Source organism: Syngnathus acus, chromosome 5 (assembly GCF_901709675.1).
Source record: "Syngnathus acus chromosome 5, fSynAcu1.2, whole genome shotgun sequence".
Classification (NCBI taxonomy): domain Eukaryota; kingdom Metazoa; phylum Chordata; class Actinopteri; order Syngnathiformes; family Syngnathidae; genus Syngnathus; species Syngnathus acus.
The window spans coordinates 2,206,566-2,230,627 of record NC_051091.1 but is presented as its reverse complement, the minus strand read 5'-3'; the positions used below and the strand labels follow the sequence as shown (position 1 = coordinate 2,230,627).

The 24,062-nt window shown below is 49.1% G+C and overlaps 1 protein-coding gene across 3 annotated transcripts; it reads right to left on the bottom strand.

The window, feature by feature from the left end:
* Positions 1–194: 194 nt before the first annotated feature.
* On the bottom strand, positions 195–18,190 carry grip2b (glutamate receptor interacting protein 2b). 3 transcript variants are annotated; one of them, XM_037251253.1, is made up of 26 exons: positions 17,866–18,190; positions 8,523–8,600; positions 8,038–8,173; positions 7,833–7,978; positions 7,560–7,646; positions 7,246–7,321; positions 6,139–6,284; positions 5,873–6,020; positions 5,643–5,815; positions 5,390–5,536; positions 5,157–5,309; positions 4,893–5,079; positions 4,579–4,724; positions 4,428–4,508; positions 4,068–4,131; positions 3,763–3,908; positions 3,489–3,630; positions 3,281–3,420; positions 2,898–3,101; positions 2,673–2,835; positions 2,449–2,563; positions 2,115–2,259; positions 1,776–1,987; positions 1,544–1,690; positions 1,203–1,392; positions 195–1,152 (listed from the first exon to the last, which is right to left on the bottom strand). In XM_037251253.1, exons 1-25 carry the CDS (start codon positions 17,978–17,980, stop codon positions 1,237–1,239), a joined length of 3,453 nt encoding a protein of 1,150 aa, XP_037107148.1. In that variant the 5' UTR covers positions 17,981–18,190; the 3' UTR covers positions 195–1,152; positions 1,203–1,236. The 3 variants fall into 3 exon arrangements, with proteins under 3 accessions (XP_037107148.1, XP_037107147.1, XP_037107150.1); XM_037251252.1 differs by having other exon boundaries at positions 3,489–3,633; positions 17,866–18,183; XM_037251255.1 differs by having other exon boundaries at positions 3,489–3,633; positions 8,038–8,170; positions 17,866–18,183.
* Positions 18,191–24,062: the final 5,872 nt, after the last annotated feature.

Below are 24,062 nucleotides of genomic sequence, written 5' to 3'. Positions count from 1 at the left end.
ACACAAGACTTTTGGAAGGCTTTTCTCAAGAATTTTTTTTTTTTTTTTGCTTTACAAAATGTCTTCATGTAAAAGGTTATGACAATTTACACTACAGTCTACCAATTTGTGCTTCATGTTTTCTCACGCGCGCGCGCGCGCGCACACGCACACGCGCGCGCACGCACGCACGCGCACACACGCACGCACACACACACACACACACACACACACACACACACACAGGGTGTGAGGTTGAGCATTAGTTTGATCATTTTTTCTTTTGATACTTTTTGGGTAGGTGCGAAATGGTGCGCCAACTGCGTTTGAAAATGTGTCGATTTCTTCTGCTCTTCACTTGCTTTTGAGGAAGAAGGGGTGCCCTGAACTCGCCATAACGTCGGAGAACTAAAATAGACTTCTTGTGTTTGTGTGGTTAATGGCATGGCGGGGGTGCGCGGTGGGCATGATCAGGCTGACGAGTTCATGTGACGGACGTGAAGGCCCCTCTTAGCGCCACTAATCCTCAAATAATTGCCACAGAGAGGGCGACGTTCCGGAAGAAAACAGCAGCAGTTGACGTTGATGTAAAGCTGCAGGAAGGAATGTGTGGGACTAAAAATATAGGGGGGGGTGGGGAGACACTTGGTGGATTTGAGCTACTTGAGAGCGACCTCATGACTGTGCAAGTTTCCGCATGGAAACGCAAAGCCTGGAAAGGCAGGAAGCACTCACAGAAGAGGCCTGCAAATTCAGCTGTTGCCGTGGTAACCACAACATGTAGAATTTGGACGGCCGCAGGACGTCTGTGGATGAAAATCTTTCAATTTGGACAAAAATATTGGGACTCATCCCGGAAGTTAAAATGTGCTTGTACACAAGTATTGGGACAAAGTGAACAAAAGTCTTGGGACACAACCATGACTTGAAAATGTGCTTGAACAAAAGCATTGGGACAGGCAGCTGTCTTTTGGAAACTTACTGCACATAAAGCCTTTTCCCTTAGAGTGCATTGTGATGACATCACGGTACAATGCCTTCAAGATGACACACTGAACCTTCTCGCGACTGTGTCCTGTCTCACCACGAGGAGAAACCCGGCGCTTGTCGGCTGAAAATGCATCGCCCTGCACATAGAAGGCGTTCAAAGAAAATACTTCAACAACTTCAAGTCTGCAGTTTCAGATGAACAGCCCAACATAGCCCAAATGTGGTTTTGTTTTTCCTCTCACAGTGACGTCGACCTGAGCGCATGTGCTACAGGTCCAGGGGGTGCCGGTACAGAGCGCTGCCGTTGTCCTCGGCACCATCCAGCGGGTTGCGGCTGATTACCAGCTCCAGCCGGTCGCCGGCCTCCGTGATGAGCGGCACCGCCAGGCAGCAGTCAAAGTCCCGAGTTCTGACGTGGTTCACCTAAAACAGATCGAAAAATCTTCAAATCCACTACGTCAAGTCTGGAAGACCTTTTAGCCAACAAAGTCATAAGTCTGACTGGAGTCAATTCGTGTGGCTCGAGGAGCCCACCTTTAACAGAGATCAGAAAAATTATGACAACGGGCGGCACCTGAAGGATCCTGTCATATGGTCGGAGGCCCGAGCGGTCGGCCGGTCCGTCCGGACGGACCATGTTGACGTAAACTCCCTTCTCGAGGAAGCCGTCGGACACGCTGAAGCCAAAGTCGTCGCTTTCGGGATCTTTCATCACAGTGACCTGCAGGGGGCGCCAAAGCCAAACGGATGTGAGGCCCGGCGCCAATGACAACTTCCACTCGCATTGCTAGCCGGCAGCCGCTGACTTTGTGCAACTCCAGAGGCGTGGGCGACAATAGCCCTTGCATCTCCTCCTTGATGCGCCGCGACTCCCAAGTCCTCTCAGAAACCCTCAAGGAGCCCGCCTTGGACTTGGACTCCCGCTCGTGCTGCTGGAGCGGCACCATGTCATCCCGGAGGAGGCACGTCCCCACACGGAGCAGCTCGTCCGGGTGGAAGTGCATCTCCGGGTCGCCATCTGCCGGGTGGGGGGGTTTTAGCCACCAAAATGCTGACATTTTGCCCCAGTATTTTGCTTTTCATGTGAAAGAAGTGCAATAAAGGCGCAGAGACATTGGCCTAAGTGAGCCATGAGGCTCACGCACCTTCCTCGTGCAGAAGCGCCCCCTGATGGTGGAGGGAATTTCGCTGCAAGGGGCTCATCCGGCCATGGCTGAGGATGGCATCGCTCGCAGGTTTGCTGACACCTTCGACGCCCAAACTGATGGCTGTGCCAGTCATGATGGACGCCTGCCAGAGACCAATCACATGATGGTGGATTTCATTGCGTGACTTTTTGTGAATGTTTTCCCTTTGTGAGTTTTTAGCTGTGAGTAACTTTGTGAGTTTTTGAATGTGGATTTTTTGTGTGACTTATTTTCCTGTGATTTGTTTGTGTCATTGCTTTGTCATTTGGCTTTACGCAATATGGTAACTTACCTCGATTTCTCTGAGCAGCTCTGATTGGCCGCAGGTCTCCAAGTCCTCCAGGGCCTGACACCAGAAACTGTCGTCGGGGTCCAGCAAAATTCCGTCTGACGGTTGGCCAAGGAATCTGATGGGGGGTGAGGATTATGGTTGGCTAAAGTTCATATTCCCGCAACCCTTGTGAGGATAAGCGGTTCAGAAGATGAAAGAATGAACTTCAGCTTTTGCTCTCTCACCCCAACGGTTTTTCCCACTCATCCTCGCTGAAGCCGCCGTCGCTGAAAGGGTAATTTTTCAGGCAGCCAGCAGGGGGCGTAGTGGTGTCCTGCTGCTGCTTGGCGCTGCGCCACTCATGAGGGTGAAGGGCCACGCCAGTGGAGGTCTGCTGGCTGTACGTGCCTGCGTCACGGAAATAAATTCAACTACATATACATATATATGACTTTTTCAGGAAACCTTACCCTGGCTACAGTATCCGGCGTCCAGTCCAGAGCCATCCCAGGAGTCCATGGCAGAGTCGACGCTGGGGATGGTGGTGGCGTAAAGTTCCGACAGTTTGCTGGTCTGCTGGCTGTCCGTCAAGTCGGTCAAGTCGTCGTCCTCGCCGTCACTCAGCTCGTTCTCTGTTGCGTCGTCCGCGTCGCTCTCCTTCCTGTCGTCTGCGTCTTAGCGACAAGGCAAATGGAAATTAGAACAAGGGCAAAAAAAATTGGAAAGCCAAGTGAGTCCTGTGGGGGGAAAAGTTGTTGGAGAAAAAAAAAGAAAATGAAAAATAAACTCATCTCCCACCACCAGGTTGACCAAATTGACACATCCAGACCTGCCACACGCTTTGGCGTCTTACTGTCGATCATTTTCTTGATCTTGAGCGTGACGCTCTCGCCAGCCATCTGCAGGAGGTGGATGGCCTCGCTCAGGGGTTTGCCCTTCAGGCTCACGCTGTTGATGGCCAGGATGCGGTCGCCCACGTGGATTGCGCCCGTCCTGCCAAAGGGAGGGAAACATATCAAGCAAAGCTCCTAAGTCAACTTTTGGAGCCTGCGTGCTTATACCGCTCAGCCAAGCCTCGTTTGGTCAGTCCGGAGATGGTGATGGGGTCAAAGGGTTCCTCCGTGCCCGAGATGGTGATGCCCAACGGGCCTCCGTAGCGCTTCAGCTCCACCGTGTAGATGATGCTGCCAGACGTCTCCTGCTCTTCTGGAACACACACATTTTTTAACCTTAAAATAATAGTGTTTTCTCAAGTATTTTCAAGGCTTTATCACAAATTGCTTGAAGTGCCAGGTTCTGAGTCGTTTTTTTTGTCAGTGGGTGCCGAGGTCTCACCCGAGTTGTCCTCGTCCTTGCGGATCTTGAGCTTGACCAGCTCCTCGCACTGCTGCAGGATTTTCTCAGCCTCCTCCCACGTGCAGGTTTCCAGACGCACGTTGTCGATGGACAGAAGTTTGTCACCCGGCTCTAGAGTTCCCGTCCTGAAGGAATCCAATATTACGACGACAGTGGAATAGCACAACTTAAGATGATCACTTCTTCCTGACAAAATACGTCACCGTGCTCCATCACACAGCGAGGAGCTCCTTAAATGAAAGGATGCTCCACCCGAAGTGTGTGACAGAGAGGTCTCCACTTACCTGTGTGCCATGCTGCCCTTCTTGATGTCGGAAATGATGAGAGGCTCTCCTGCCTTTTTATTGGCTGCAGATACAAAAAAATACGTGAATAAAAATTTAAAAAAACATTTCCGATATATGAAGCCTCAGAAGCAGGATACTCCCCAAGTAGATACTCTATTTTACCACATGTGGGCGCTATTGCATTCTCTGACAACCCAACTGAGTGTGATGAACAGGTCGATCGACAGACTGACTGGCCATGAACATTTCCAACAGAGCAACTAACTGGCACAGCCGATACTTACAAAAAAAAGCCATCTTCTTTTTACAGGTAGCAAAGGTAAACACTTGGCCGCGTGAGCAAAAGCTTGTTCTTACCACTGATGGTGAGTCCCAGCTCGACGCCCCTTTTCTTGGGCAGTTTGACATGGAAAGTTCCGCTACTGGGCACCACAGACTCTGCAGGTGCGGGGTGGGACAGGATATAGTCAGAGTCTGCTTCCCGTCAAGGCCCGTCGGCCATACGCACCTGCCACGTCGAATTCAATCTCCAGGACAACTTTGTTGGTGAGCGCGGCGTCGCGGAGCAGCTGGTTGGCCTCCTCCAAGGTGCCGTCCTCGGTGGCGATGCCGTTGATGGACAGCAGCCGGTCGCCCACCTGCAGGAGGCCGCACCTGCCGAGCAGCGGCGACGTCACCCACAATGGAAGATGTCTCCACGTTCATCGATCCCCGCAGCTAATTAGCGCTGTTAGCAGGGGTGCGAGTGGCCTCGCGGTGCAGAGATTCTACTCGGTGGGCTATCTATCTGTCTCGGGCCCCATCCAGCCAATTGGGTCTCACCTCTCGGCCGAGCTGTCGGGCTCGATGAAACGAATGAGCGGTGGCGCCGAAAGCGTCTCGGTGGCAAATATTCCTCCTTGCAGCTGGACGCCAAAGCCGTTGAGGAGATCCCCCGTCAGGATGACCTCGCTCGTCTCCACGTGGACCACCTGACCGCCCGGACCCAACGAACTGGACGCCAGCGACACTGACACACACAAACAACTTGCTCTTTTTTCAAACAATCTTCATGTCGGCAGCTGCTAAATGAAGACGCCAGCTCACGGGAGCTTTTGTGGTCCTTCTTTCTGTGTCTGCGCTTGAGCAGCGAGTTCCGAGGGCTGGCGGGGGCGGCGGGCCTCGGGAGCGTGTTGGAGCCCTGGCTGCTCGGGGCCGACGTGCTGCTGGAGCCCGCGGAGAAATTGGTAGACACCAGCGCTGCGGACAGAAGAGGAGGCGACACGTTTGCGCTGGTGTGTTCAACGACACACGGCTGCATCGGCACCACGCCTGCTCACACTTGCAGTAGTCCAGGTGGTTGTTGTTAGAGGAGGTCCACGACTTGTGCGGGCTGGCACTGGCGTTACAGTTTGCGGGTGGTGGACACAAGTTGGCGCAGGGGTCCCACGAGTAAGGGTGAGGGTGGTCCGACTTGTGAACCTTCACTGGAACATATGTGCGCACACACGCAAACGTGACGTTTGTGGATCTTTGCCTTTTGTTCAAAGTCAGTCGGTCGACTCGCGAGTCGTTAGAGAGTGAATCTCGCACCGGTGTCATGCAGCCGGTTCCCGGTCAACCGGGTCTGCTGCGCAGGGAGCATCTCCAGCCTGACCAGCTCGCCAGTGCTGGCCAGGAGCTGCGCGGCCTCCAGGACACTGCAGTGCTCCGTGGACGTCCCGTCGATGGACAGCAGGTGGTCCCCAGCGTGCAGCGCTCCGCATCTGAGCGCAAGCACCGTCATCGCGATTTTTTTTTTTTTTAGGTGGAGACGTCCGTACCTGTCCACCACACTTCCGGGCTTGACCCGCTCGATGACGATGACTCGCTTGCCGCGATGGCCGGCCGACGCCAGGGTGATACCGAGCGCGGCCCCCGGAGGCTTGGCCATCTCCACCAGGAGAGGGCCTGACGCATTGATCAACGTGTCTGTTGGATTGACAAACATCCCACATTTGAAAGTTTGCGAGTGTCAGCGATGGAGTTGCGAGCAAAATGGTCTTGGGTGCAGGTTTGAAAAACACGCTTGGGTCATGTGTGCACCCACCCATGACGGGGACATCGTACTCGATGTGGAGCAGAGCTTCCTGCCCGCATTGAGCTAACACGCTGAGGGCGTCGCTGTGGCAGGCTCCGTGGAGCGGCGCGCCGTCCACCTTGAGCAGGCGATCGCCCGGGCGCAGCGTGCCCTCCCTGAAAACACACACGGGAAAATTTGGTAGCGAGCGGATCAAATATGGAGGCTTTGGACTACTGGAAAGGGACAACCTGCCACTGTTGCTGCTCTGGAAACTTTTTGGTGGGTCTACGCTAAAAGCAGTCATGCCTGTCAGGCCTACTAAATTTTAGTGGCAAAGTGGCCTGTGAAGTTGAATTTAAAATAAAAAAAATAAAAAGATTCCAGTGGTGATGTTTCACCCGGTTGCCATCCCGATGCAGTCAGCAGACGAATGTTGCGACCGCTCCCACTTGCAATGTTCTCTTCGCCCACATTTTTAAGCCTTTTCCTCATCAACGGCAGAAGAACTCTTAAGGGCTGTACGGCGTGAAAGTGAGGCTTAACTTGCCTCCCGACTGGCACATAAATGGGATATAAAGCAGCGTGAAGGCCTCATTTCCTCCAGGCTGACCCACATTTTGGAGGCAATTTTCCTTGCTCAACTGAGCCTCGAGGAGGAGATAGCGAGGCCGTAGCGAAAACCGTGTCTTTGATGCCCGGGTCACTCTTGAGGAATGTCGAGCAGGTGGAAAACGCTCTGTTGGGGATGGTTGGCTTTATAAAGGCTGTCTTTAATTTTGACACAAAAATGGCTATTGTGAAGAAATAAAAAGGTCAACGGTGCCTCAAAGACACATGAAGACCAATAAAAGCAGACAACAAAGCTGGTCATCATAGGCTTGTAAAAACAAACATGAAAGACAAAGTGTGCACGTCTACACGAACGGGAATACAAAAAGCACTGATGCCCTTTGGAAAGAATCATCTCTTCTTATTTTCTGTTGCTGCTGTCCCACTTTGCCTTTTCTTTCAAAGACACGACAGAGTAAAAATAGTTTGCAGTGTCATCCTGTTGGAAGCTGAGGAGGAAGATGTCGGCATATTCTTCTGCTTATGAATGAAAGCGTCCAGGCGTGTGCGCGCTCGTGACCTTACCTGTCTGCGGGGCCGCCAGGGCGCACGTACGTGACCACCAGGGGGCGCGACTTGTGCCAGTCCTCGTGGTTGCCGCCTGGGGACAGAAAGGTTATTGCAGTCCAGACAAATCAAGACGCTAAGCTAGCGTTGCATACGGCTCACAAAATTAGAGGACAGCGTGGACGAACGGACGGCTAGCAATTTACAATGACGATCAGTTACAACCAGGAGCAACCTTGTTAGCTTAGCATCTCGAGCTCTTTGTTTTTGGCAAGTTGGAGCTCATTTCCACCCAAAACCTTGGAATCTGTTCTGTGCTGCAACTGGTTTACCTCTCACCACGAAGCCAAAGCTGCTCCCTTCTTTGTGCAAACAGATGTCGATCGTTTTGGAGATCACGCTTGACGTGATGTCTGGTGCTATGAGAAGAAGACATTGAAGGCAATTCAAAAAAATGGAAGGGGAACTCAAGTTTTGCAAGAATTAGTTTGTAGTTTTGGCTCGTTTTTGGAATGAATTTGTTCACGAAAATGCTTGTCAATGACTTGATGTGTTTTAGTTGCGTGCCCACAACAACCTTGCTGTGGACAAAGCGAGCAGCACACCTGTGGGCGGCAACTCGTACTCCACCTCCAGCAGGACTCGTTCTCCCACGTTCTTGAGGAGACTGATGATTTCCTCGTGGCGCAGTTTGGTCAAGTTGATGCCGTTGACCGACTTGATGTAGTCGCCCACGTTCAGCTGGTCGCTCCTGAAGTTCGCAACAGCCGTCACGTCTACGCCCTCGTCCGCCCTCCCGCGCGTACGTACCGAGCGGCCAGCCCGCCTGGCCGCAGGTTTGAGACCCGCGGCTTGCCGTCCTTGTCGGTTCCTCCCGAGATGGTCAGGCCCAGCGTGCTGCCTTCCTTCTTCACCAGCTCCACCATCGTCACTCCCCGCAGTGCTTCTAAGCAAAACGCACACGCGCGTACAAAAACAAACACGTGCCCTCACACACGCACACAAACACAAACACACAAACTAGGTGAGCTGGAGCGTTTCTGTGAGAGATTAGCAAAATGAGCTGAATCCCTCGAGGCGACATTCAGGATCAGTGAGGTGCTTCCCCCCCAAAAAAACATGCGCACACAAGTGCACTGCAGGGAGGAGTGTTCACTAATGAATCACACTGGGTGTCATATTTGCATAAAACTGGAGTGTACTCGTCGAGAGATTAACTCTCCCACACACAACACACAGATTAGTGTGCATGTGCATGCGTGTGTCCCATTGCACTGAGGAGTCGTGCTACATGCCTGGTATACTGTGTCTCCTCAAGGTGGCGGTGTGTTCTGGTCCAGAGACGTCCTTGGTCTTTCCATACGGTGCATCATCTGCACACAACAGCAGCACACAAGCCGTGAGGGAGCGCACTTCCAACCCCATGCTGAGGAGTTCACTCGCAACATTGTCACGGGAGCTGTGACGACTGCTTGCAAAGGCCAAATGATGGGATAGGTTTTTTTTTGGTCTCTCTCACGCACACACACATGCCCACAATTACACAGGTGCAAACAAAAACTAGTGCACGCGAGCATGAACACAATGACATCCACACAAATGCGCCCGCACAACGTTGCAATGTCACGCGGCTCGTCCGAGTTTACTCGCTCCACGGCCAAGTGAGCTGCGGTCTGCTGAAATTTGTCTTTCCATTGGGATTTTTTTTTTTTTTTTTTTTTAACAAAGCGGCTTACCGTGGTCACGTGAGAGGATGAACGTCAGCACGAGCACAAAATCTCAGAAATTGCCTTTGAAAAGGGAGCAACGGCAATGTCTAAATATTCGTATTAATTTCTACAAACATAGTTGCTCCACAGACACGGCACACACAGCTTGGTAACTTTTCCATTACACATAAGGCACAGCTCATTAACGCCATGACACATAGATACAAAACATCCAGCAGATAAGACATTCAACGGAACAAATGCCTGACTTATGAGGATATGTTTTTCCTTCCTTGCTCAAGTGCCTGTCACGGATCGGATTGAGCAGGGCGACCAAATGCAGCTCGGACCAGGGTTTATTCAGCAAAACAAACGAATAGACTCGGCAAACTGACATGACTTAACGAAATAACAAAAGGACTAACCGACAGGGACGCGAAACAAAGGACGTGAAGACATTAAGACAACAGGAACCAAAAGACATTAAGACAACAGGAACCAAAAGACATCAAGACAACAGGAACCAAAAGACATCAAGACAACAACACACAATGATCCGGCGGGGCGTGAGGGGCAGACAGGACTTATATACACCACAGGTAACAAGAGGCAGGTGAGAATAATCAAACTAATCATGGGCACACAGGAGGGGAGGGGCTTCAAAAAATGATAGAAATATGAGGACTGTCTCTGACCACTTTATCAAGTCGTCGTCAGCAAAGCCTTGCACGACGAGCCACACCTCCAGCTCTCCTCCATTCTCAAATGCTCGCATCCTAACATCCTAGATCACTCGCAAGCCGTATCCTTGCATTCTTCCATCATCACATCAGGCAACCGTTCCTCTCTTCACCTCACAAGCTCACATCCTTCTCGATGCTCAGCCTCCAGGTCTCCTCGCGTCCTCGTAACATCACATCCCAACATTCTCGCATCCTTGAACCCTCAAATCCTCACCTGCATCCTCACGTCCTCGCAGCCTTACATCCTTGCCTCCCTGTAATCTCACATCCGTATCTCCTAACTTTTGGAAGCTCACATAGCCACACCTTCTGGAATTGGGTGGTTAGATCACCAACTGATTCCCGAGCGCGGCACCGCTGCGGCTCACTGCTCCCCTCTCCCCCAGGGGATGGATTGAAATCACACGGGGATGGGTTAAATGCAGAGGACAAATTTCACCACACCCAGGTGTGTGTGTGACGATCATTGGGAAAGAAAAGAAAGAAAAAGAAAAAGAAAAAGAGGGAAGCAGGGGAAAATTAAGCACTCTTGAGAGTGACTCATGTCAGTGTACTTGTACACACACACACACACGCACACGCACACACACACACACACACTACATGTATACAGACAGACACGTGGTGGTCTGAGGTGGTGGTCTTATCTCGGTCTTCCTCCGGAAGGATTGGAGTGCAAATGAATCCCCACTCTGAGGATTACCGCTAAGAACTTTGAAGTGGCAAACGGCAGCTTGACTCCGGTGGGGGCGTGCGCACCTGACTGATGAAGATGAAGATGAGGATGCTGTCTGCAAACAAATGGGACACTTTAGCAAGCAAATGTGAAATTGACTTGCAAACAGGTGACACTACATCCAGTAAGTAATAGCATGACGTTAGCAAACATGAGGAATTAGCCTGGAGGAAACAAATGTGACCAGCAACCGTGGAATTAGCAAAACAAACTTTTGAGATGAGCCAGCAAACAGCAAAATAACCCAAGCGCCGTGATGACCGAGCCAGCAAACATGAGAAATTACTTTATCGACATGTGGCACGAAGCGACAAACGTTTTTAGACAACAAACATGAAATTAGCACACAAACAGAAGAAATGACCTGGCAAACAGGTGACACGAGAGCCAGGAAGCATGACGACATGACACCAGGCAAAAACCACGTCACTTTAGCAGTAAATGTCAAAATTCGCCTTAAACTGTTGGAAATTAGACAGCAGCAGATGAAAGTAGCCAGAAAAAGTCAAACCTTAGTCAGCAAACGGACATTCAGCCAGCAAACACATGAAATTGGCCGGAAAACAGCAGAAAATAGAAACGACTCGAGCCAGCAAACATATTAAATTTGCGTCACATTAGTTGGTAACAATCACATGGAGATTTGATCAAGCAAGTTATTCATTCATTCAAAAATCAAAGTCTGCATATTGAATCGGCTCTCGTTAACTTGTGTCTGCCTCAGCCTTCATCTTGTTTCCCTCCGGTGGCCATCGGTATAAATACCCTCCTCCTGCCGCGCTAATTAATCTCTCGTGACAAAATCAAAGGAGGTGCATCTGCATTAGTGAGAGGAAGGCGGCGAAGGCTCAGGAAGGGGCGGGACGCAGACGGGAAACAACAAAAGCTTGCGCCAGTGTGACCGAATGCGCCGCTTTGCTTTCAGAAGCACCACCAAATCAACAGGAAATTGAGATCAAAGGTCAGCTTATAGCCACATCACAGCGACACCTGTCAATCACCTGATCAATAAAAGCGGTACAAGCGACTGACATCTGCCGAGTCGTAATCACGAGCCGGAAAGGCGGCAGGCGGCGCGTCGTCCCCGTTTCTCTGCCTTTGCTCGCCGTCTCCGGGCTTGACTTCAAAGCCGGAGATCCCCAAATCCATCAATAAATCATCAGAGGGGACCCGAGCGAGTCTCTCGGGCTAACCGACAAACATCTACGCAAAGAGTCGCGCCATCTGCCACCGGCGCAAAGAAATCAAAAGGAAATTGAAGATTTGCCACAATCGCATGTGGAAAACAGAAGGAAAATAACAAAATCACGTCAACATCAACACAAAACCTTTCAGAAGTAGAAACGAGTGACGGCACGTTGCCACGGAAACCCCAATCGGTAGAAATGTCCAACCGGCTGAACGGATGCTCAAATTCAGTATTTAGAAAAAGAATGACTTCTGGGGAGAAATGATACATTTGGCGTCAAGTTTTCCAAACATGCAGATGCCACGGAGGATGGAAGCTTCCCCAAAAAAAAAAAGCAAAGTTGCAGCTGAGGATGAAGTTGCTGGTTTGACCTTTCTGCAGGAGAAGCCGCCTTTTCAAGATGGCCTGAAGGAAAAGCATGCTGGCCAGCTCGCCACCTCGCCACCGCTTGCAGACGGGATTTACTCAATGTGGAGCGCAGAAGCAAGAAGAGAGAAGGAAGCTCCACTTCTGGCGGCTCCCCTCGTTCGCTCGCTCGCTCACTCACTCGCTCGCCCCTAAACGTCGACTGCTCAGCTGCGTAATCAACTTCGTTTTATGATTATTTTATTAGCGCAGGCACGGGCCCATTTCTTATTCCGGTTTGTTCTTGGTCTCTGTGACGACTTTTTTTTGTCATTGCACCATCTTCCTTGCTTCTTATTATGCACAAAAAAGTTGCAGCTCAAAGCCTTCGGGACTTTTGATGCCCCAGTTTTTTTTTCTTGTCTTCTTTTTGCGGCACCAGCTCGATTCTGCCGGGGAGCACCAGGTGATCAAAGATGAGAGCCGGCACACGCCAGCAGTGGTGCGAGGTGAGCGGCCTGCCAAATGACAGACTGCCTCTCTCTTGGTAGAGAACAAAGGCTAACCGCTGCCCGTTAGCATGCGACACAACATGGGCCAAACCTGTTGCAAACTCTGACCCACAAACCGCAGGAGGCGAAGATGCCACGTTGTTCAATCACTCACGACCTCTCAACAATTCCACAAGTTGTTTTGATGCATAACATTTCAATGACTCCAACAACAGATAATTGTGAGCAAAGACAAAATGCATCAAATCACCACAGCGCAGCGCCAACTACTGGCAAGGAGGACTTACTTGCTGTCAGAAGCTCGAGCTTCAAGGAGACAGGTCAAGTCAAACATCAGCTGATTTATTTTTTAAGCATATTGCAGCGACGTATACGTTTGCTGTGATCCCTGCCAGATCACAGGATCTTATTTTAGGTGTCGCAAGGCAAAGAGGACAGCGAATGAGAATAGAACTCGTCTTCCTTCTCGTCGCTGTCAAAGCGGGCGGGTGACTCTTTTAAGGCCCTTAAAACAACCAAGCGGGAGGGAGCTTGATTTATTTTCTCTCGTCAGCATGCATGGCGCTGGTGGTGCGGGTGAGAAGAAAAGCGCAGTCGCTCGCTTCACATCTGAAGCAAACAGCGGGAAAAAAAGTGTTCCAATGAAAAAAAAGATGTTTTCATGCATCTGAGAGAGAAGCAGAAATGTGACGCCGTCTGATGGGGAAGAAAATGGTGGTGTCAGTTGGTTGGTGAAAGACTAAGACATGTCCTACCATTAGGGTGGTGGTGTGTGTTTTTTTGCACAGGTTTATTTTGGGGGGGGGTTTGTTGATTCACCAATAATGGGCAAAATGTCCTCAAGTTTGTGAAATTCTTTTCTAAAAGTTGCCCCTAAAGTCAGCGTTTTATAGTTTTGGAAGCATGTGGCCGCTAACGTTAGCAAACATTGACTTGACGGCTAGCAAGTGGCTTCCATATTCGTATGTCACTGCGACTTAATGTTGTTGGCTATTAGCAACAGCCAGCCAGCAACATTCATCTGGCGCATAATGAAGCAGGCTCATTATTTTCAGGCACAAAAAAAAGAAAGAAAAATGATCCAGAAATATTTTGCGTGGGTCAAAAAAAAAAAAGCATCAAATATTCAAGACATGCAGTGCAATTAATTCATTTGAAGAGAAAAGCTTTGAAAATGGTAGCGCTTTTTGCTGCTGCAAGAACTGCCAACAAGAGGTCTGGTTTGGGACAATGTATTGGGCACCCGTCCCCCCAAGTGTGCGTGCACGTGCCCGGCACAAGGCCTCTAGTGGTGAGATTTTCCGTACAAACTATTTGCCAAACTGACACTTGTGTGAAGCTGTTTTCAAACGGCGCTGGCTTTGTCAAGACATTTGATGTATGAATGGGGGCGCACTGAGCGCGGCAGCTTCTTGACGCAGGCGAGTTGTCTCCCTTTCAAGTCATTTTCGTCGCCACAAAAGACAGCGTCGGCGGGTTAACATGCGACCCAAAAATCCCATCGTGCGTCTTTGACAGGAGCTTCCATGACTCCCATGCGGCCCTCGTCATTTCACAGTTTGCATAATTATTCCGGGGACGGCAATTTAATCAGAAAAATGTCAAAGTCATGCGGTTAATAATATGATTATTACTGGAGACTTTTTTTCGCTGTATCTCATCGCAAACGATGAACTAAAGACGCGAATCATTAGCAGCGCACGTCATTACTTGTATGATATGATTAGTGGCTGCGAATTGAATTTCAATTTCAAACAGCACATGATGCCAATGGTCCTGAAGGATCTGCTTGCCTTGCAACTTTTCAACAAGCTTTGAGCTACTTTGAGCGCTAAACGCAAGCAGACAAAGTCGCTAAACGCAAAGTCAGTTACATCTCAAGAACGTCAGTAACTTGTTTAGCTTCAAATAAATGTAATGAAACCTTTGCAATCTTTTTTTTTTTCACTAAATCCACTATTTGGGTCACGTCATCTGACTTGCACCCGTTTTACGTCTGGCTCTAAATGGTGAAAATATTTTTTAGGAAAACATCAAGTGAAGGTAGAATTCAAAATACAACGCAGTATTTCTTTTAAAAACGTAGTCATTGAGTAAGTATGATCACGAAATAAATGCTCATTTCCGTTTGCCCCTCTGTGGCACTGGGCTTTGAGCATTAGCATTAAGCCAGTGGACTTTGCTAAGGTGAAATGAGATGCTTTGACTAAATATACAATATCAAATTGTCTGAGTTCGTTTTACAGAAAATTCAAACTGGTGGTGACAAACAAACATCTTGAAGCAAGCACACTTGCTCTCTTTTTCTACTGTCTCTTTTTTTACCCATCCTTCCTTCATTTGTGTGTTTTTTGTCATCATTCATTATGAAAATGTGTCTGACTCGTCGCTAAGGCTCACCTTCCGCCCCTAATGAGCGGCGTGTGCTCCCAATGTGTCACAAATCTGTCTTGATGGGATAAAACATTCATCAAAGACACACGCTCACATCAGATGAAAAGAAATTTCATTTCCGCCCTCAAAAAAAAAGAAACTTTGCACAATGGAAATTGACTCGAGCAGGCAAACTGCTTACAAAGTAAGTAGATGATATCGTGCCAAAACGGCATTGTCGAGGAGAAGGGGACAGGTGAGGGAGGGGCAAACGGCAGCCGTCATGCTTCAAAGACGTTTTTCTTGTCTTCATTTTTTTCAGACAGTAAGGCAGTTTTGGCATTTTTTGCCAAATTTTCCCTTTTCCAGCTGTCGGCTGATAAAAGTCCTGCCCCTTACGTGTCAGCAGTTAATTGGCGCTGGAAGAGGTCGAGTTAGCAAACGGCCGCCTCATTAATGTGAGTGACGCGCCAATGACCTGAGGACCGCTCCCACCTGAAAACCACTTGGGAGCTTGTTACTGCTGCCGCTGCACTTTAGCAGGCAAAGTTGTGGACAAGTGCCAACAGCCACCGTGCTCGTCTTCCTCCAGCCAAGTACGATCTTACTTGCCGCTTACAGTCATAGAAAAATGCCGACGCGCCACAACGATTCGGGAGCAGGCGTTCAAACGTTCACTTATTCCCTACTCTGGAATCAGTTCTGCCTTGCGTCACGTCACTTTAGACATTTTCAAAATACAAGCTGCCCTTCTGCCAATTTTATTTTGCTTGGACTTTGGAGCAACTCATTTGACATACAACTGCTCCAAGTACACATTGGGTATTTCAAACAACCACAAAGGACTTTTTTTTTTAAAGGTACACACTCACACGGTCATATGTGGGAATCGAATGCATGGGGCCTGCACACAAGACAGGCGACTACACCTTCAGACATCCCCAACCACAAAGGACATATATAAATTCAGTTTAGCTCCATGCTAACAATGCAATCCCCCCTAAACAGGCTAAGGAAACTAGCCTCTGCACGTTGGATGATTTTTATTTTGCGTTCAAAGATTTGACCCGAACTAAGAGCAGAGTGTGAGCGATGGAGTGCTGGGGCCACTTTTGCAGGATTCCAACCCATTTCAAGCTGCATCGAATGATGAACTCGCCGTGAAGGGCACAGCGGCCACACGGCGGCCGCCGCTTTGTGCCAAACGCTGTGCTACCGAGTCAAACTCGAGCTGACGACGGGCAGAAGGTAATTGCCGCAAGGCAATAATAAGCGAGTGAGTCCACTACCTCGGTTCCAGCTCTCTGGATTACTATTATTATTATGTATGGAGTCACATCCAAAATCTTTGATCCGCTCACACTTTCAACCTTGTCCATATTGGAGAATTCCGCACGGAAAGCTCATCATGACGAAAATAGTAAAAAAAATAAATAAAAATAAAGTTTATTGTGAAGAATTTGGGGCTAAAAGCTATCAGCCACTTGAATACTTGAGCAGGAGGAGGCGGCTATAAACACACACACACACGTACAAGAACAATATTAAGACACACACACACAGTGAGGTCAGCACAACAAGCCTCAAGCTGCACTCCCACACACATGCACACTCCAACAATGTACAAACACTTTGACTCAGACCCAAACTAACATTCAGACACACTAATAATGCACACACGCATACACACACTAACAATGGACACACACCTCTTCAGGTACAGGCAGATATAAGATACAAACTCTGCATAAAACACACCTGATGCATTTACACTAAAGGCATTGTACAAACACACTCCCGTGCATGCCCCCCCCCTCCCACACGCGCATTTTTGAAAACACATCCACTCTGAAGGATGCAAACTTTGCACAAAACCCACCTGCTGCTGAACACACTTTGCAGCTACTCATGCACGCACGCACGCACACACGCAGGCAGGCAGGCTGTACCCTTGTTGTGGCGCCTGATGACCCCCAAGCGGCACTTGAGCGACATGGAGAACATCCTGCCTTCCTTCTTGGCCCTTTTCCTTCGGTGGAGCTCAGCGAGTGGAGAAGTCACATGGTGAAAGAAGCAAGCCAGAGATTCCAGCATCCTTCTATCTACCGCCCCCCCTTTCTCTTTCTCTCTCTCTCTTTCGCTCTCTCTCTTCCACTCACTCGCTAGCTGGCGTGTGTTAAGTGGCGTGAAACGAAGCCACACCGCCTTAAGCATTTGACTTTGAGAGCTTTTTTCCATTTTGAGCCATTTGACTTTTGAGCCGTTTCAATTTTTGGGTGGGGTTTTCTGGACATTTAACTTTTGGGGCACTTTTATAGCGTCTGTCTAACTTTAGGATGTTGGACTTTTGTTATTTTTCTATTTGGGCGTCCACCGGCCAGTGTGCACTCACTTATTTGTGCGATGATGAAATTTGTAATTTCCGTCTCAGTCTGAAAGTTGACATTTAAAATGTGAATGGTGAACACATTGTTGGTGAAGCCTTTGATGGCAGCAGATCGACGCCCACGTTTGCAGGTGGACCCTCTTGGCCAGACAGGAAAGTGCTCCGGCCAGCTCATGCGACAATCAAGGGGCCATCCAGATGAAAGATGAGCAATAAGAGCTAAATCTCTCGATTCAATTTGGGTTGTTAAGGCTAGTTGAAGTGTGAGTCCGGATGGATGCCAAGTCTGCTATTGATGACCGATTTTGACCGTTGATCTGCAGCACGTCGGAATGCTCCATTTTTCTTTTCCCTCTAACCAGTCTCCATTTTCCAAGACGCTTTTGTCGAAAGCTTGCATTTTGCAATTCATTCGTTAGCTTCATTTGTTAGAGGCAGTGTTAGCGCATGCTTCCTCATCTTCTACCAAGACAAACTAAATCATAGAGCATTCGATTTAAATCTCTTTGATGCAACAAAGAGGTCAGACATGGCCAGTGTGTGTGCGTGTGCGCGTGTGTGTGGTGCAAAAGTGGAACAAGTCAGCAGAAAACTAGAGTTGACTTCAAAGAGGATGACAACAACATCCCCGATGCAAACACTCACCGCCCATGCGGAGGCAGAGTCGTTGCCGCAGCTGCCCCGCCACCGCCACGCTTCCTCCCTCTCGCCTCTTGTTCCTGGGCGACATCCTGGTCACCATCTTAATCACTTTGTCCATCCTGACTAAGCCAAAACTCCTCCGCCTCCTCCTCGTCTTCCACAAGGAACCTCTTCTTTCTCTTCCTCTGCACGCCGCCGCCGCCTTCCCGCCGGGTTGTTTCCTCCTCACCCTCGGAGCTCGCAGAGTCGAATGATGAGAGACGTGAGACTCGAGCTTTTTGCGCTTTGAGGGTTTGATGATGGGAGATGCTTCACATCTCTCGTCTCTTCCCTCTGTGTGTGCAAGTGCGCGTGTGTGCATACCTCCATCTCCGCATCCTGAACTCTCAGCATACCCACATGTAAAAACTCAAGTTATGTTGTTCAGGACGTGCTTGGAAATGTGACCGCCAATAAAATGCTCCCGGAGTTCCTGGTGCCTTCTGGATTCCCAAGTAGAAGCACAAAAATGTTTTGGAATGCCACGTCTTCAAAAAAGTCATTTTGCTTTGAAGAGGCCGTATTAGGCTCAGTTGGCCAAGTTGAGACCAACCGGATTCAGGGGGCAAAAACATAAAAATATTCAGCTCCCGTTTCACTTAGCAGTTTGAAATTTGCTGGACATGTCCATCAGGAGTAGACCCACCAAAAAAAAGGACACAGGAAGTCTTCCATATGACACCATCAATTCCAATCAAAGCAGACCGAAAAAGCGCATTATACAAGAGAGGACGCGGGGAACGAGCTCGTTCAGATCACAAATTGCTTGCTGGGAAACACCCAAAGATCGGCTTCTGCAAAGCATGCACGGCGTGTGCAAGTGCAAGAGGGAGGGCTGCGTCACTGTGGGAGTGGTCACGGCCACTTCAGCCACGGCCAATCAAAGTGATCAATCAACTCATCCGATGGCAGCCCTTTGTGCCAGCAGAGTTTGAGAAGAACCTTGGAGAATAAGCCACACACTGCTTCACATTTAAAGTCACGACCCCCCCCCCCCCCCACACACACACACACACACATATGCACACACCGTGTAGCACGTAATAGCAACATGCACTCATGTTAGGATCAAACTTACATGGCATCACACACACACACACACACACACACTCACACAGACACTGTGTAGCACATAATCGCAACATGCACTCATGGTACACCTACTCATGTACACACATCACTCAACAAATCACACATGCATGCACACAAAGCATGTTTGAAGCATGTGTTGCCATGGTAACAGAGCAAATTGTGGAGTGCGTCGGTGGCATACAGCTGAGTTAAATGGGTCACGCACACACACACACGCGCACGCATACACACACACGCGCGCGCACACACACACATTTAGCTTTTTCTTTGGCTTGCCGAGTTGTGTATTGCGCATTCATTAAAATGTGGCCTGAGCACGCTGCAGACTCCTGACAGGCTTTCCATTAACCCCATGCAGCTAATTAATTAACACAGTGACCTAAAGATGTGCACGCGTGTAGGGGGGGGTATACGAGTGCGTGCGCGCGCCGGGGAGGATACATAAAGGCTAAGGAAGAGCATTGCGTAAAGTGACGGAGAGAGGAGCCGTGTTGCCATTGAAATTGTCAAGCGTGTGTGCGCGTGAGCGTGACAGCTACCACAGGAGGACATATTCGTAGCGCTTGTTTTCTATGCGTGTGTGTTGTATTTCTTTTGTTTGTTTCTTTGTTTTTTGTATAATATATACGGAAACAAAACACGCACTCAATCACGCTGCGCATACAGGCGCGTTGCAGTGTGTAGTGACATGCGCCTTGTCTGTAGCGCCCTCTAGTGGTCGTTGGAGTGAGCTCATATGCGATGACTCACCGTGACAAACAGCACAGGGTCATTTGTTAGTCCATCACATCGACCGATTAACTCGCTCATCAACTGCTCTAACACACACAGACGTGCCAACACACACACAACATTCCAAATGATGACATGAATTGTTTCAGTGGAGGTGTAATCAAAAGATCCTTGGATAGAAAGTCTACTTTGCATGGCTTCTTGCAAATGTGTGACCACGTACGTGTGACAACGCCATCGTATGCGGCTCAAACGAAGGCACGAACAACTGAACAACATCGAGGAATAAAACGATTGCGCCTCATCGTGCGGCCACTCACAACAAGTGAACGCCATCGTATTGCAGCGTGACTTCCTGATAATTCCACGTCGGCGTCAAGAACGAAAGCCAGCGCGATGGCAGCTCCTAGTCCTCTGTCGCATGGCCCGACTTCTTTGAGGATGTGGAGGAAGAGGATGACGATGAGCGTTATTAATGTCAAACAGTCGCTCGGGCGCACAAGAGCGAGCGAGCGACCGACCCCACAAGGCCACAAAATCACATTTTCGAGTCAAACGACCGCACCAAATATGTCCAATGTTGTGATTCGATCTCTTATGAATCTGTATGCCAAGTACAATTCATCCTTGAGACCGATTACATCCATTACCCGATGACTGGATTCGTTTCAATTAGGACAAAATATGATTCATTACAGTATGATTTCTGCGTTTGGGCTAAGCACAAATTCATTCTCATTTTAAAGAAGGTCAGATTGAAAATGTCATCATCATGAGATTGATGTAACCACTTCACTTAACGAGAGGAGTGACACACGCGCGCACACACACACACACAGACGTGAAATGAGCGATGGCTCAAGAAGTTGCAAATGTTTCCAATGTTGGGCAAGCAGCTCCGGTTTAATGATTATGCAAATTAATCTCCCAGCGGGATTCCGTGATGCAACCTGCAGAATTGCACACGCACTCACAAACGCGCTTTTAGTTCCTTTTTGCGGTAATTAGCGTGTCAATTGGACTCGTGAGTGGATTGTTGCTGTCGCAGTGCAGGGCCAGGAAAGTATGGCCGCCCTCCATTCCATTCAACGCGTCAGCACAAAGAGACTCTGTCTTTGCTTTCCTTCGCTCCCACGCTTTATCAATTTTGATAGCTTGGAATTAGACGCTGATTATTTTTCCACAGGGGTTGTCATGTTCCGGCAGACTCAAGCAACAGTAAGGACACGACAAGAGAAAAGATTGCGTCCAACGTTGGCCACCATTCAGTGGGAAACTGACACACAACATTAAAACAAGTTAAAATGGAATATTTCAACACAATCATGCGGAGCTACGTCGCCAACGGTCTTCAGGTACTAACCAAAGTGAGCTAGGCTAATGCTAACACAAAGGCCAACAAAAGGGAGCAGAGATGACCCCTAACACATGCAGGACGGTAGCGTACGCACAAAACGAGAAGTCAGCATTGTAACGTGTTCAACAAGCGCCGCTAGCTCAGCGCTACCATATAGTGACAAACGCCATGGACAGGCTAACCAGCATAGAATTTCTTTCTTGTTGTGGCGCTTACTGCGCAGGCAACCATTGACAGGTTAACCCAAAGTAGCAGAGAATTTCTTTCTGGTTGTGGAGCTTTGTTATACTGTGCAGGCAACTTCACATTCAGACTAATCTGCTGCCATGATGACTGGACGCCGCCAACAACCGGAAAGCTCTTGCGCATCCGCCACCGGTATGACGGCCTCCCATCGGGAAGCCTTCACAACCAACAAGATGATTTGCACCGACGTAGCTTGAATTCCCTCGTCATGACGGATTGAAAAAATGTGCCGCAGACGGCGCTGCGCCGCCGCAGCATCTCATTGACGAGCTACAAGTCGGTCATTACGCCTGAAAAGGCGCCATGTGCGTGCGTGAGTTTAGATGCTGCTGCCGCCGGAGTCCGAGGCACAGAGGAGGAGCAGCCGGCGGAATATTCCGGTCTGCTCACGCATGAGTACACAATGGCAAAGAACACACACACACACGTGCAGAGACACACATACACATGTAAACACACACAACTGTGGCTATGTCAACACACACGTCATGAATGGAGAAGTTGTTGAACAACACAAAAGATTTGTTTGGAATTGATTTGAATTTCTTCTCCCATTGGAAATGTCAAGTGGACCAATTGAAAAGCGAGCAGCTCTTGGGTCCTTTTGATGGAGCGTAAACACAAAGGCCAAAGTGGGCGCTGGCGCTGTCCATGTGCAGTCTCGCCGGGATACACACAAAGACGGTTTCAAAAAAAGCAACAATAAACAATATGTCTATTTTTTCCCCCGATACAAAAAAGGTCCAAATATGCAAATGAACGTATTGATGAGTTTTGAGATCTAAACAGTTTGGTCTGTGACTGGAGTTAAAAAGATAACAATTGTATTTCAATAGAAGCTAACTACAACGTGAAATCTAAAGACATCCCCAAACAAGGGCTAGAAAATTGAAGGTGTTTTCTTCTCTCTGCTCCTTTTCATTCAAATTGTTTTTGTCCAAACACAAAGAGAGAAGAAAGAAAAGGTTGCATTGCATTCATACATCACAACTTTATTTTTAATAACCATGATTTCCTTCAGAAAAATAGACTATTAATTATAACCCCCAAATTATCTCAATACAGTAACCCCTCGTTTATCGCGGATAATTGGTTCCAAGACCACCCGCGATAAGTGAAAAGCCGCGAAGAAGAAAACGTCCCGTGTGGCCAGATGGGCCCCGGAACCTTCTGCTGCAAAATGGACGCCTGAACAGCCGTAGATCGGCCACCCGACCAATCTCACTTTGGGGCGTCAAAAGCAGGTACAAGTTGAACAAGGAGATTTCATGGCATCCGCGAAAAGCAATCAGCCCAGCACCGGAACTCGCAACGCCGCCTTGCACTCCTGCGTGCATGTGAGACAGCAAAACGGAAGACGAGTTTGTTGTTTGCGCCGCGTGACCCATGGTCAGATCCAATTACGACCAAAACTGCTAACCCGCGGCTACATGCTTTCTTCACGCATCACACACACACACAGAACGTTTTCGAATGAGGAAGCTGTAGTTGCGTCACTAAGCAAATTGGGGATTCGTTATTTGAGGCAGCATCAAACCGATGAATTATTGCCCGTAGCTCATCCATGGCGTTTGCTGTATGTGTTTGCATCCAGCTAGCAAATAGAATCTGCAGGTGTCGAACGAACCGCGAGTATAGCAGACAGTACCATAACACAACAAAACACACACTTAGCAGTAAGACCTGCGGCTTCTAAATGAAAAGAGCGTCTGAAACTTGCTGCTTTTCTCTCATCTTGCTTTCTGCCATCCCTCGCTTCCTCTTCTTGCACATCACACGCAAGTCATAATTGTTTGCATCCTGAAATGATCCCGCCGCCGCCTGAACGCTGATTGAAGGCCTCTGGGACACACACGCTTCCTGACGCGCATGCACACATCATCTTGCCAGCCACAAGGGAATGAGATGTTAGGATCAAACATTTACATGGCATCAGACGCACGCACGCACACACATACTGCAAGAGCACACGTCAAGTGCAGTCGCCTTACCTGGCCACTAGGGGGCAAACTCAATAAAAGCTACCAGACTGTGGCCTACACTTGAACAGCAGAACTGAACCACAACAAATGTACAACTTGTACAATGATTCAACTGCATTTAAACAATGAATTTCATTTTTCAAAATGATTTTTACACAATGCATTGCACTGGACCGGTGGCATACGCACATGAACATTGAAAGCTACAAACTATTTTGTCTTGAATGACGCTATATAACATAAACGCCACAGCACGGATTGGAACCCGAAAACTCACCAGACATGGCCACCACGAGTACACTGCGCTGCCTTTCGTTTGAACACGATCGCTGCATGGTCACATTTACTTTGACAAGCCACGCATGCGCATGTCACGCGCACGCACGCACGCAATCTCAGCACGTCGTCCAGGGGAGGCAAAGGTGCAGACGACAAACTCGCATCCAGAAAAGTCTGCGCGCACACGTGCGCAGCGTGCACGCATGCATCGTAGCGTAGTGGTTCCCTACCGTCCTCGTGCAACCGCTGCAGGCAGAAGCTGAGGTTCCTCCGCCACGCCGGCATGACGATGATAATGATGATGATGAAGAGGATGATGAAGATGAGGTCCTGGCTAACCAAACGACCCGCCCCCGTCCCTCACCCTCTCTCTCGTGTCGGAATGACGACGAGGATGGAGAAGCGACGATGGTCGCCGGCGAGACCCACTGGACCGCTGCGGCACCCCAGAGCCCCCCCCCCCCCCCCTCCCG